The sequence below is a fragment of the Piliocolobus tephrosceles genome, chromosome 6, assembly GCF_002776525.5.
Source record: "Piliocolobus tephrosceles isolate RC106 chromosome 6, ASM277652v3, whole genome shotgun sequence".
Taxonomy (NCBI): domain Eukaryota; kingdom Metazoa; phylum Chordata; class Mammalia; order Primates; family Cercopithecidae; genus Piliocolobus; species Piliocolobus tephrosceles.
This window is the reverse complement of record NC_045439.1, coordinates 39,056,445-39,068,222: the sequence shown is the minus strand read 5'-3', so window position 1 is coordinate 39,068,222 and position 11,778 is coordinate 39,056,445. Positions and strand designations below refer to the sequence as shown.

The 11,778-nt window shown below is 51.7% G+C and overlaps 1 protein-coding gene across 7 annotated transcripts in view; it reads right to left on the bottom strand.

Moving 5' to 3' along the window:
• Positions 1 to 2,850: 2,850 nt before the first annotated feature.
• The window catches only part of TMEM229B (transmembrane protein 229B), a 43,415-nt gene continuing 34,487 nt past the window's right edge, over positions 2,851 to 11,778 (bottom strand). For 6 of the 7 annotated variants that reach the window (XM_023182321.2, XM_023182287.1, XM_023182294.2 and 3 more), the window contains one exon: positions 2,851 to 6,036. In XM_023182321.2, the coding sequence (XP_023038089.1) occupies positions 5,515 to 6,018 (504 nt within the window). In that variant the 5' untranslated portion in view covers positions 6,019 to 6,036 and the 3' untranslated portion in view covers positions 2,851 to 5,514. The remainder of the gene's footprint in view (positions 6,037 to 11,778) is intronic. The other variant, XM_026455986.1, reaches the window with a different exon arrangement.

Sequence of the window (11,778 nt, the reverse complement as noted above, 5' to 3'; positions counted from 1 at the left end):
ACCTCAGGTGATCCACCCACCTCGGCCTCCCAAAGTGCTGGGATTACAGACGTGAGCCACTGCACCTGGCCAGTGTTTCAATTTTAAAGACCTGGCTCCTCTAACCTGCTGTATGAGGAATCAGTCACTCCCTTTTCCTCTGTTTCCCTCCTTTGGTTGTACCAGGGCAGTGTAAACATTGCAGCCTTCTGAGATAGGCACCCAGGAAGACCAGGCAAGACTACGGTCATGTACTCACTGTCAGTAAACATTAGGCTTTCACAAAGTCGGGGCAGACTTCAGAAGATGTGGCTGAAGTCCTTAGTGTTAGCTCTTCCTGGGGCATTTCTCTCAACACAGTGTTGTTAGTGCCCTTTGGACTGCGTGAGGGAGGGGTGGAGGAGGTGAGGAAGGGAAGTGTCAAGAAAGGCAGGAGCCCACTGAGTAGAGTAGGGAAGTCGCCGGCACTTTGGGAGGCCGAGGCAGGTGGATCACCTGAAGTCAGGGGTTCGAGACCAGCCTGACTAATGTGGCAAAACCCCGTCTCTACTAAAAAATACAAAGATTAGCCAGGCCTGGTGGTATGCACCTGTAATCCCAGCTACTTGGGAGGCTGAGGCAGGAGAATCACTCCAACCTGGGAGGTGGAGGTTCCAGTGAGCCGGGATTGCACCACTGCACTCTAGTCTGGGTGATAGAGCGAGATTCCGTCTCAAATAATAATAATAATAATAATTTTTTAAAAAGGGTCTTGGGTCCCCTCGGTCTTCTCGCTCGGGGACCTGCCTCTTGCCTCTTCTCTGAAGCTCCATAAAGGAGACCCTATTTCACTTTGCTTGCCTCTTTCTTCTATAAAATCTTGTTCTGAGAGAACTACCTTATACATTTGTTTATGCTAACATGTAAATGACTGCTGGGGATTTATGCTAGCTCATTTTCATAAAGGAAAAAGCTTTCAGTCAAAGAAATGAAAACCTTCAAGTGAGGGAGGCAGAGGGCCCTCCTACTGATTTAGAAAGCACACTGTCTACTCCATCCAGAAAAGCATCGAGTGTTCTATAACCCAGCTGTGACAGGGGGCCATGCCATTTGCGTTTAGCTAAAATGACTGAGCAACTTCAAGACAGGGTCTCACTGTCACCTAGAGTACAGTGGTGCAATCATAGCTCACTGCAACCTCTAACTCCTGGGCTCATGGCATTCACCTGATTCAGGCTCCTGAGTATCTGGAATTATAGGTGTGTGCCACCATGCCTGGGTTTTTTTTGTTGTTGTTGTTGTAGAGATGGTGGTCTCTGTATATTGCCCAGGCTGGTCTCAAACTCCTGGGCTAAAGTAATCCTCCTGCCTCAGCCTCTCGAAGTGCTGGGATTACAGGTGTGAGCCACCATGCCCAGCCTGACTGAGCAACTTCTGAATCCTCCATCCTCTTCCTGGAAGTAGGAAAGTGGGCAGAGGCCTGGTGGTGGTGGTGGTGGTGGTGGTAGGAGGACAGGGAAGCTCAATGGAGCAGAGGTACATAAAGGGGGAGAGATTACTCCCTCCAAATGCACTTCTCTGAGAAAACAGGGCTGCCAGAGAGGAGTACAGAGCTATTTTTTCAAAGCATGACTTTCAATGTAACATCACTTTCAAAGTAAAGGGCTCTGGCCTTCTATGTCTTTGGGGGTACCCTCAGCCACCCTGCTTGGTCCCTCCTGCCTCATGAGATGTCCCAGGTCATGGCTGGTGTTTCCAGGAGGAACTTGCCTCATGGGCAGCTGCAGCCAACCTGCAGTCTACCTGGATACTGCCTGGGATCCCCCTCTGCCTGGGTGCATGGCACCAAAGTAAGGCCTGGATCACATTATGCCACCTGAGAATTGGGGTCAGGGTGTGAATTCAGGTTACCAGAGAGTGTCAGAGCAGAGACAGTAAGAAGGATTGGCAGGGAGTGTCACCTGCCCCCTCCACGGGGCAGCCCCACCCAACAGCCCTCTTGGTTCAGGAGGGCATGATGCCAGGGTGCAAAGGGCCTGGCCTCCAGGAGCCCCCAGGAAAGTGGTTCCAAAAGAGGAAAAACAGATGGGCCAGAGCCAGTCCTGGAACACAAACACCAGTATATTTTATGTGCACAAATGTGAAAAGGAAGAGACAGAGGGACCAACGGAGACACAGAGCAAGCAATGGGCTCACAAACCGGTCGTGTGTCCTTCTCAAAAGCTGCCCAACTGGGAGACAGTCCCACCCACCTCAAAGGCCCTTTAGCAGAGCTGGGGCCTGCAGCTTCTCCAGGTCTGGGTGGCCTCAGGCACTTTGTAATGCCATGGCTCCCCTAAGGGCTGGGCCTCTCACCTGTCTGCATCCCAGGGTGATGCCTACACACCCCAGGGCTTCATAAATGCAGGTTCTCATGAACTGACCCACTCAGCAGCTGCCTCCCCAGGAGACCCATGCAGAGCAAGGGACCAGGACAAAAGGGCTTCACGGGGACTCCCTAGGTATTATTGCTGTGAATAAGCATAGGCCATTGTGACTCACTGGCATTGAAGAGGGGACAGGGCACATGGGATGCCTAGCAGATGTCAGAAGCAGTTCAACCATGCAGGGCAGCACATTGCAATCTGTAACTCAGAGATGCTGCCATGTCCAGTGGAGAGAGGCCCAGGACACCAGAGGTTCACGAATAGCCAGCAAACACTCCCCACCAGCACCCTTTTTTTTTTTTTTTGAGACAGAATCTCGCTCTGTCGCCCAGGCTGGAGTGCAGTGGCCGGATCTCAGCTCACTGCAAGCTCCGCCTCTGGGGTTTACACCATTCTCCTGCCTCAGCCTCCCATGTAGCTGGGACTACAGGCGCCCGCCACCTCACCCGGCTAGTTTTTTGTATTTTTTAGTAGAGACAGGGTTTCACCATGTTAGCCAGGATGGTCTCGATCTCCTGACCTCGTGATCCGCCCACCTCGGCCTCCCAAAGTGCTGGGATTACAAGCTTGAGCCACCGTGCCCGGCCCCCACCAGCACCCTTAATGCTTGGTAGGGCTGGGTTTATTCCAAACTTTGAGTCCCTGGGCACTAACGGAATTGGGCCCTGATACTCAAAAAAGCAAGAGTTGAAGTCTGGGCTATTCCTGGTGAGATCTGAACCTGTAGATCCTGTGGTCAGGCCATGGGTTGTTGCCTTCCTTTGTTGGAGGTTTGATGCCTTATGAGGGGCAATTGGAGAAATGGGACACCTAGATGGAGCAGAAACACAATGCTGGATGCTGCCAGGCACACAGGCATACCCCCAGGACCTCCTGCACTTGGAAACTTATAGGACCCAGAGAGTAAGTGGTGCCAGGGAATGCCCACAAGGCAACATCTGGAGCAGCACGACCTGGTGGGCCAACCAAGAACTTGCTCTGGCTGAGAATTATGGAGGCATCAACAAGCTGGCCACTGGACTCAGCTGTAGAATGCGAGTGTGAAGGTGGTTAGTGTGGTCTAGGGGCCCACATGGAAGGCCTGAAGGGGTGCTGGGAGACTAAGACAACATGGAGTTGGGGAGAGAACCAAGGAAACAATTGCTCAAAGGGAACAGAGAAGCCAGACAGTATTCTCCTCCTGGAATTTTCTCCATCTATAGATGGAAAACGATCTACTCCCACCAGAAGCCTGATTCTCTGTAACCCCCAAAGCCCTGGAGTTGGGGCCACAATAAAATCAAAAGGAGGGCTGGCCCCTGCAGAAAGTAGTTCATCCCTGGATTTGAGGAGCCTGCCCAATAAATAGGCTAGGAAATACCCTTCATTCTGGTCTGGACAGGGCTAACTGCAGAAAATCCTGCCAAAGGCAGAGTCTGCAAGCTTTTCTTCAGACCTAGAACACAACTGTGGCCCACCCCACCACACCCTGCACCCTGGGTTGTGCTATCGGCACAGTATGGGCAGGGCAGCCAGCAGGGAAGAGGACATTCTCTCCACAGGTGACATCGTCACTTTGTAATGATTCATGAAAACGGGAAGGCTAATTTCTACCTAAGAGTCCTACTGTGGTCAAGAAGAGACCATGTACCATGGGATGGGGCACTTTCTAATGGACCCTTCCCCTTGAGGAGTGAGAGTCAGAGCCAGTAGGCTGGAGTAAGTATTTCACCTGTCCACTGCCAGCAATGGACCTGTCACAGGGCAAAGTGGGGCAGGGGAACCAAGGTGCCAATGCCCATGAGTGTGGCAGGGTTAATACTGTTTAAGGAGTAAGCTCAAAGGGTCAGCCTTGCTGGGAGGAGTTTGGGGAGAGGGGCAGCCCTGAGGTTCTGCTACAGGGCTGGGGCTATGGCAGAACCAGAACTGATACCCTCCCACAAAGGAGGCTCCAAGGAGCCTTCTACAGCTGCAAGGTCCTCCTCTCTTTTTTCCTCTCATTCTCTATCGGTCTCCAACACTGGATACCTGGCTTCTCCATCCCATAGATAGCTAAACTGCTTGGTTTTGGCTTGAAAATAAACCAGGCAGGGACTAGAGGACCTAGAACTCTGCCTTTTCCCCACCAAACTGACTTGCCTCTAGGTCACCATTGGGGATCCACAGCGCCTATCGCAGCCTGCCTGTGCATTGGAGGGCATCATTTGTTCTCAGCTAGCCACTGAGAAGGGAGCACTGCCACAGCCCACTAGACCGGGGATAGGGAGGTATAACTCAGGAACTCCTCAGGCATCAGGCCAGCGGGAACAGTGGAGGGAAGGGCTGCAAGGGGGTGGGGGTTGAGGGTGTCTCAGGGCTCCATCTCCGGCAGCTCCTGTGCTGGCTAGGGAGCTGGGGTGGGGCAGGTGTGGCGAACGATGTGGATAAAGAGCTGCTAGTGGTAAAGGCCTCAAAAACAAGACAGAAAAGGGGGAAACGCCACCGAACACACGGGGATTGAAACCTCCAAAAGCCCAAGGTTGGTGGGAATCCAGCACCACGGGGTCCCCAGAAGGCCAAGGGAGCAGCGCAGGGCCCTGGGGGAGGGGAGAGGAGCCAAGGGAGGGTCTCCCAGCCCTTGCAGACCAGCGTTGCTGCCACGCAGCCTCCTGGCTGCCTAGTCTCTCCTCGGCTGCAGCTCAGCAGGCCCCTGGGGAGGTATTGTTTGCAAGCAAGCACCTGAATATTGCCTAATGGAACCAGCCAAAGCTTAACTAAATCCAGATCGGAGGGAGGGAGGTCAGGCCTTGCCTCCCACCTGCGGCCCCATTCTCATTGTCCCTTAGCCAGGACAGGGCCTGCTGCTTCCAAAGTCAACTACATAGTCCATCGCTGCTCAGCCACAGGCCTTCTGGCACCAACCCCTGAGCTGGGCCAGGACCCATGGGCCCTTCCCAATGTCCCTCTGCTGCCTCCACACCCCATCCCCCAACACCTGACCACGGCCCCCCAACACTGACCCCGGGGGAGGTTAGGGGGCTCTGTGTGCCCTACAGGGCTGAGACTTGGCCGGGGCAGGGCTTTTGCTGCATGGATGGGGCAACCTCACCAGCTTGGTCTCTTTGTCCTTGAGTTCCATGAGAGATCCCCAGGCCCCCCACCCGCTTCCTACTCAGTCAGTCTTGACGTGGCCGTTGGCCAGGGCCAGGGCGCCGCTGGGCTCCCCGGGCTCAGCGTCCTTGTCGAAGCGGAGGCGGAGGGTGTTGCGGATGATGAACTGCTCCATGATGAGGGCCCCGCAGAACCAGGGCACGGCGTACTCCAGGGTGATGAGGCCCATGAAGTCAAAGTCGAACTGGGAGTAGTCCCAGGGGCAGGCGTTGAACTGGCGCAGGATGAAGCCGGTGGTGAACTCCCACAGGTAGGTCCAGAGCGTGTAGATGAGGCAGCGCAGGAGCAGCGGGCAGCGGCCACGCAGCCGCAGGTACATGCGCTCCACGATGAGGATGGAGGTGCCGTAGATGAAGAGGGCCCACACACTCGTGACCCCTGGGAACTTCCAGTTCAAGTTCACCACGAACTCCCAGGCCGCCGTGAACATCACCTCGCAGAAGTAGCCGTGGATGGCGTACAGGTACCAGCGGGACAGCGCCGTCAGGGGCTCCGCAGAGGCCATGGCGCCGACTGGGGCTGGCTGCGGGGGGCACAAGAGAGACAAGTGAGGGCCGGGCGCGGTGGCTCACACCTGTAATCCCAGCACTTTGGGAGGCTGAGGCGGGCGGATCACTTGAGGTTAGGAGTTCAAGACCAGCCTGGCCATCATGGTGAAACCCCGTCTCTACTAAAAATACAAAAATTAGCCAGGCGTGGTGGTCTGCTCCTGTAATCCCAGCTACTCGGGAAGCTGAGGTAGGAGAATCACTTGATCCGGCAAGTCAGAGGTTGCAGTGAGCCAAGATTGCTCCACTGACTCCAACCTGGGCAACAGAGAGAGACTCTGTCTCCAAAAAAACAAACAAACAAACAACAACAACAACAACAAAAAGCAAAGCAAAGAACAGAATAACCCATCCACCCCACTGACTTCTCTGCAACTTTATCCAAATGCTACTTAGAGGGAGGTGTCTGTACTCCCTACAGCTTTTTTGGATTATCTGTGGTCAGTTGAAGAGTCGGCTGGCCTGGTCCACCAATCAACCCCATTTCTAGACTACTTGCTGATTTCTCAGCAGGCCTATCCACTGGGGACCCCATTTCTTGCTCCACTTCTCAAACAGTTCCATGTCACTCATATTTCTGAGATGTAAGTGACCCATCACATTTGTCCTTGTGTGTGTGCATGCCATTTTTTAACCATGTTTAAGTGTGCAATTCAGTGGCCTTAAGTACATTCACATTGTTGTGCAACGATCACCACCAACCATCTCCAGAACTTTTTCATTGTCCCAAACAGAAACCTTGTATCCATTAAATACAAACTCCCATTTCCCATACCCTCAGCCCTGGCAACCACTATTCTATTTTCTGTCTCCATGAATTCAACTACTCTGGGTGCCTCATATAAGTGGAATCATACAAACACTGTCCTTTTGTGACTGGCTTAGCATAACCGGCTTAGTTTTCACTCAGCCTAACGTCTTTAAGGTTCATCCATTTTGCAGCACATGTCAGAATTTCCTTCTTTTTCTTTGAGACGGAGTCTCACTCTCTTGTCCAGGCTGGAGTGCAGTGGTGCGATCTCGGCTCACTGCAACGTCCGCCTCCCAGGTTCAAGCAATTCTCCTGCCTCAGACTCCTGAGTAGCTGGGACTACAGGCCCACGCCACCACACCCGGCTAATTTTTGTATTTTAGTAGAGACGGGATTTCACCATATTGCCCAGGCTGGTTGCAAACTCCTGAGCTCAGGCAATCTGCCCACCTTGGCCTCCCAACATGCTGGGATTACAGGCATGAGCCACTGTGCCCAGCCAGAATTTCCTTCCTTTTAAAGGCGGAATCACATTCCATTGTAGATATCACCATATGTTGTTTATCCATTCATCCACTGATGGACACCTAGGTTGCTTCTACCTTTTGGCTACTGTGAATAAGGCTGTTATGAACATGGGTGTACAAAGGTCTGTTTGAGTCCCTGCTCTCAACTCTTTCAAGTACATATGCAGAAGTGGAAATACTGGATCATATGGTAATTCTGTAGTTAACTTTCTGAGGAACCACTGTGCTGTTTTCCACCATGGTCACACCATTTTACGTTCCCTATCAGCAATGTACAAGAGTTCCAATTTCTCCACATCCGCCCCAAACACTTGTTATTTTCTGTTTTGTTTTTATAATGGCCATCCTAATGGGTGTGAGGTGGTTCTCTCATTGTGGTCACATTTGTCTTTGCTCCATTAAATGGGGTTTTGGTGTTTGGTTTCAGTGTTGAGAGGAAACCAATGGATTGACACAGGAAAGTCCTCCCCTGTCCTTCTGGCTCCCTTCCGCTTCCGTCTTTTAAACCCCACCAGTCTTCAAGGCCCGGCTCCCATGCTGCTTCTCTCTACTTTCTCCTTGCCCTCCACCAGTGACTGTCTCCACCACTTATCTGGTCCCTTATCAGGTACCACCCCAACGTCTTTTTGAGGAACGTGCTCTCATGATCCAACTAGCCTGTGAACTTCTTGAAGACAGTGACTGTTGCACAGGCCAGTGCTTTGTAGCCTTGACACAGGCCTCTCCTGGGCAGGCCCTCTCTAAATGACATGTCCTGTTCATGTGGAGGGTGGCGTGGGACTGGATCAAGAATGGGAAGGTGGGGCTTGAGAACATAAATCCCAGTTCTGCCAGCTGCCAGTGGCTTCACATCTCTGTTGATCCCCTCTCCAAGGTGGGAGAAGAGACATAGGTTAAAGAGATGACATCTGTAGTATGCACACCTGTCTGGGAATCCCAACCTCACATTTCAGCTGAGGCAGGCCTGGTCACATTAATACCTACCCATCCTTGTGCATTGCTCTGTGGTCTTCCAAGCACTTCATTCACATTTTGTCATGGATCTTACATAATTAAGATTCAGGCTGGGTGCAGTGGCTCACGCCTGTAATTCCAGAACTTTGGGAGGCCGAGGAGGGTGAATCACCTGAGATCAGGAGTTTGAGACCAACCTGGCCAACATGGTGAAACGCTGTCTCTACTAAAAATACAAAAATTAGCCAGGGTGGTGGCAAGCGCCTGTAATCCCAGCTACTTGGGAGGCTGAGGCAAGAGAATTGCTTGAACCCGGGAGGTGGAGGTTGCAGTGGAGCCAAGATCGTGCCACTGCACTCCAGCCTGGGCAACAGAGCAAGACTTTGTCTCCAAAATAAATAAATTAATTAAAAAATAAAATAAAATAAAAAAGATTCAAGTGAAGGTCAGATAATTTTACTCCCATTTTTTTGCAGTGAGACAGTTAGAGCTCAGAGAGGGGACATCATTCGTCCTATATCTCAGGGCCAGTAAATGGAAGAGCTGAGACTAGAACCAATATCTCTTGCTTTCTACTTCAAAACTCATCCCCTGCACATGACTACCCATCTTTTAGACATACGTACCGAATGTCACTCCCCTGCTCAAAAATGCTCGATAGCAGCCAGGCACAGTGGCTCACGCCTATAATCCCAGCACTTTGGGAGGCGGAGATGGGCAGATCACCTGAAGTCAGGAGTTCAAGACCAGCCTGACCAATATGATGAAACCCTGTCTCCACTAAAAATACAAAAAAAAAAAAAAAGGGTGGGTAGGTATTAATGTGACCAGGCCTGCTTCAGCTGAAATGTGGTGGCATGTGCCTGTAATCACAGCTACTTGGGAGGCTGAGACAGAAGAACTGCTTGAACCTGGGAGGTGGAGGTTGCAGTGAGTAGGGATCGCACCATTGCACTCCAGCCTGGACAAGAGTGAAACTCTGTCTCAAAAAACAAAACAAAACAAAACAAAAAAAGCGATGTTCGATAGCTCCCTATTTCCTAATGAAACACAACAGCATCCTTGGTCTGCCATTCAAGATTCTTCATGACCTTACCCCAGTTGACATCTTCAGCCTTTTCTTCACAATCCAGCTCTTCCTGTCTTTCATTTCCATGCCTTTGCAGGTCCCATTCATTCTATTAGGCCTGCCTTTCTCCTCTTACTTCCGTGAGTATAAACCAGGTTACAGGTTACCTTCAGAACAAAATCTCTTTCATCCCCTCAGGTCCCAAGTCCTCTCTTCCTCTTCTGAATTTCTACAGCACTTACTCTGCCTCACTCCCTTTGGTACAGGTTCAAGACCAGCCTGGCCAACATGATGAAACCCTGTCTCTACAAAAAGTACAAAAATTAGCTGGGCATGGTGGCACGTGCCTGTAATCCCAGCTACTCGGGAGGCTGAGGCAGAAGAATTGCTTGAACCGGGACCCGGGAGGTGGAGGTAGCAGTGAGCGGGATTGTGCCACTGCACTCCAGCCTGGGCTACAGAGCAAGATTCTATCTCAAAAAAAAAAAAAATACTTGTGGAGGCTGGGTGCGGTGGCTCACGCCTATAATCCCAGCACGTTGGGAGGCCAAGGTGGGTAGATCACCTGAGGTCAGGAGTTCGACACCAGCCTGGCCAACATGGTGAAACCATGTCCCTACTAAAAATACAAAAATTAGCCAGGTGTGGTGGCATGCGCCTGTAATCCCAGCTACTCGGGAGGCTGAGGCAGGAGAATCCCTTGAACCTGGGAGGCAGAGGTTGCGGTGAGCCGAGATAGCACCACTGTACTCTAGCCTGGGTGACAGAGTGAGACTCCATCTCAAAAATAAATAAATAAATATCCTTGTGGAATGAATACATATTCATTGTATTCATACATCATATATAGAAGGTGTTCAATGAATTTGCTAAGCAAATGAACTCAAAGAAACCTGAAGTCACATAAAATTAATGCAGGCTCTTCCCTCATGGGTCATCCAACAACAAACCATGCCTCACAGGTCTGAATATGGCCAGCTGGTCAAGCTCAGGGGCCCCAGATGATCCTAACTGCCTGGGTTGGAATCCTGGCTGATGCTTTCCACCTGTGGGACCTAATGGATGCTACCCAACCACCCTGTGCCTCAGGGTCCTTGTAGGTAAAGTGAGGATAATGGAAGTAATAGCCACAGAAGGCTGTTGTGAGGATGAATGAACTAGTACGTATACTCTACTTAAAATACAGCTAAGGCTCCAGAAAGGGCAGCTGTCATTTCTGGCACAGAGCCAGGCTGCTGGACAGCCCCCTCCTGCTTTTACACCACCTCCTACCCGATGCAGGGTCACTGTGCCCCTGCTCTCGGCAGCCTCCAGGAAGCCCTTCCTGTCAAGCAGGTTAGGTCTTCATTGCAATCCTGAGCACCAAGCTAGCGAGCCAAGAAATCCGGTGGCAATAATAACCCCACATATGGCCCTCAGGAAAACAAAACTCCCACAGACATCCCAGCAGGGTGAAGGTGAGCCTCCAGTTGCCTTGTGGCTACCGAGGGATGAATGGAAGAGGAAGGGTGTCAGAGCCAGCCTGAGGGGCAGGCTTGACAAGATGGTAGAATGAAAGGGGCACAGCCTCTCACCCCCTCATTTTATCCTATATCTCCCACCCCCAGGCAGGAGAGAACAGATCCAGGCTCCAGGCGAACACACTGAGGAGGACTGAGGGCCTGAGACAGGTGGCACAGCACAGGGATGTGGAGACCTCTGGCCCTCCTACTCCGACTTAGGCCCCAGGACCTGCACAGATGCCCCTGACGCTCCCAGCCCCCAGGACCCGGGCTGAGGGAAAGGGAACCTCACAGGGACTCTCCTGCAGCAGCCTGATATGACTGCATGGATCTCATCACTTGCGCCAGATCCCGGGCCTTGAGGCTGACTTTACACCTTGCTCTTCTTGTCTCTGATCTCTCTGGGATGGTCCAGAATGGTTTCCCAACTGTAACAGATGGGAGGGTCCAGTCTCTTCCCCAACCCCAGCAGATAACTTGGGAGAGTTAGACCCCAAAACCCTGGGAGCAGAAGCAAGATGAAAGGGATAGCTGTCAAAGGGACAGAGAAACCTAGGGTGAGAGACAGCAAGTTGCTGAACAGAAGAGAGAATGGAGGTCATGCCTGTAGTCCCAGCACTTTTGGAGGCTGAGGTGGGAGAATAGCTTGAGGCCAGGAGTTTGAGACCAGCCTGGATAACATAGTGAGACCACCATCTCTACAAAAGGAAAAAAAGTAGCCTGATTTGATGTGGTGTGCCTATAGTCCCAGATGCTAAGGCAGGAGGATCCACTGAGTTCAAGAGTTCGAGGCTACAGTGGGCTATGATTGTGCCACTGCACTCCAGCATGGACAATAAGCAAGACCCTGTCTCTCAAAGGAGAGAAAGAAAGAAAGAAAGAAAGAAAGAAAGAAAGAAAGAAAGAAAGAAAGA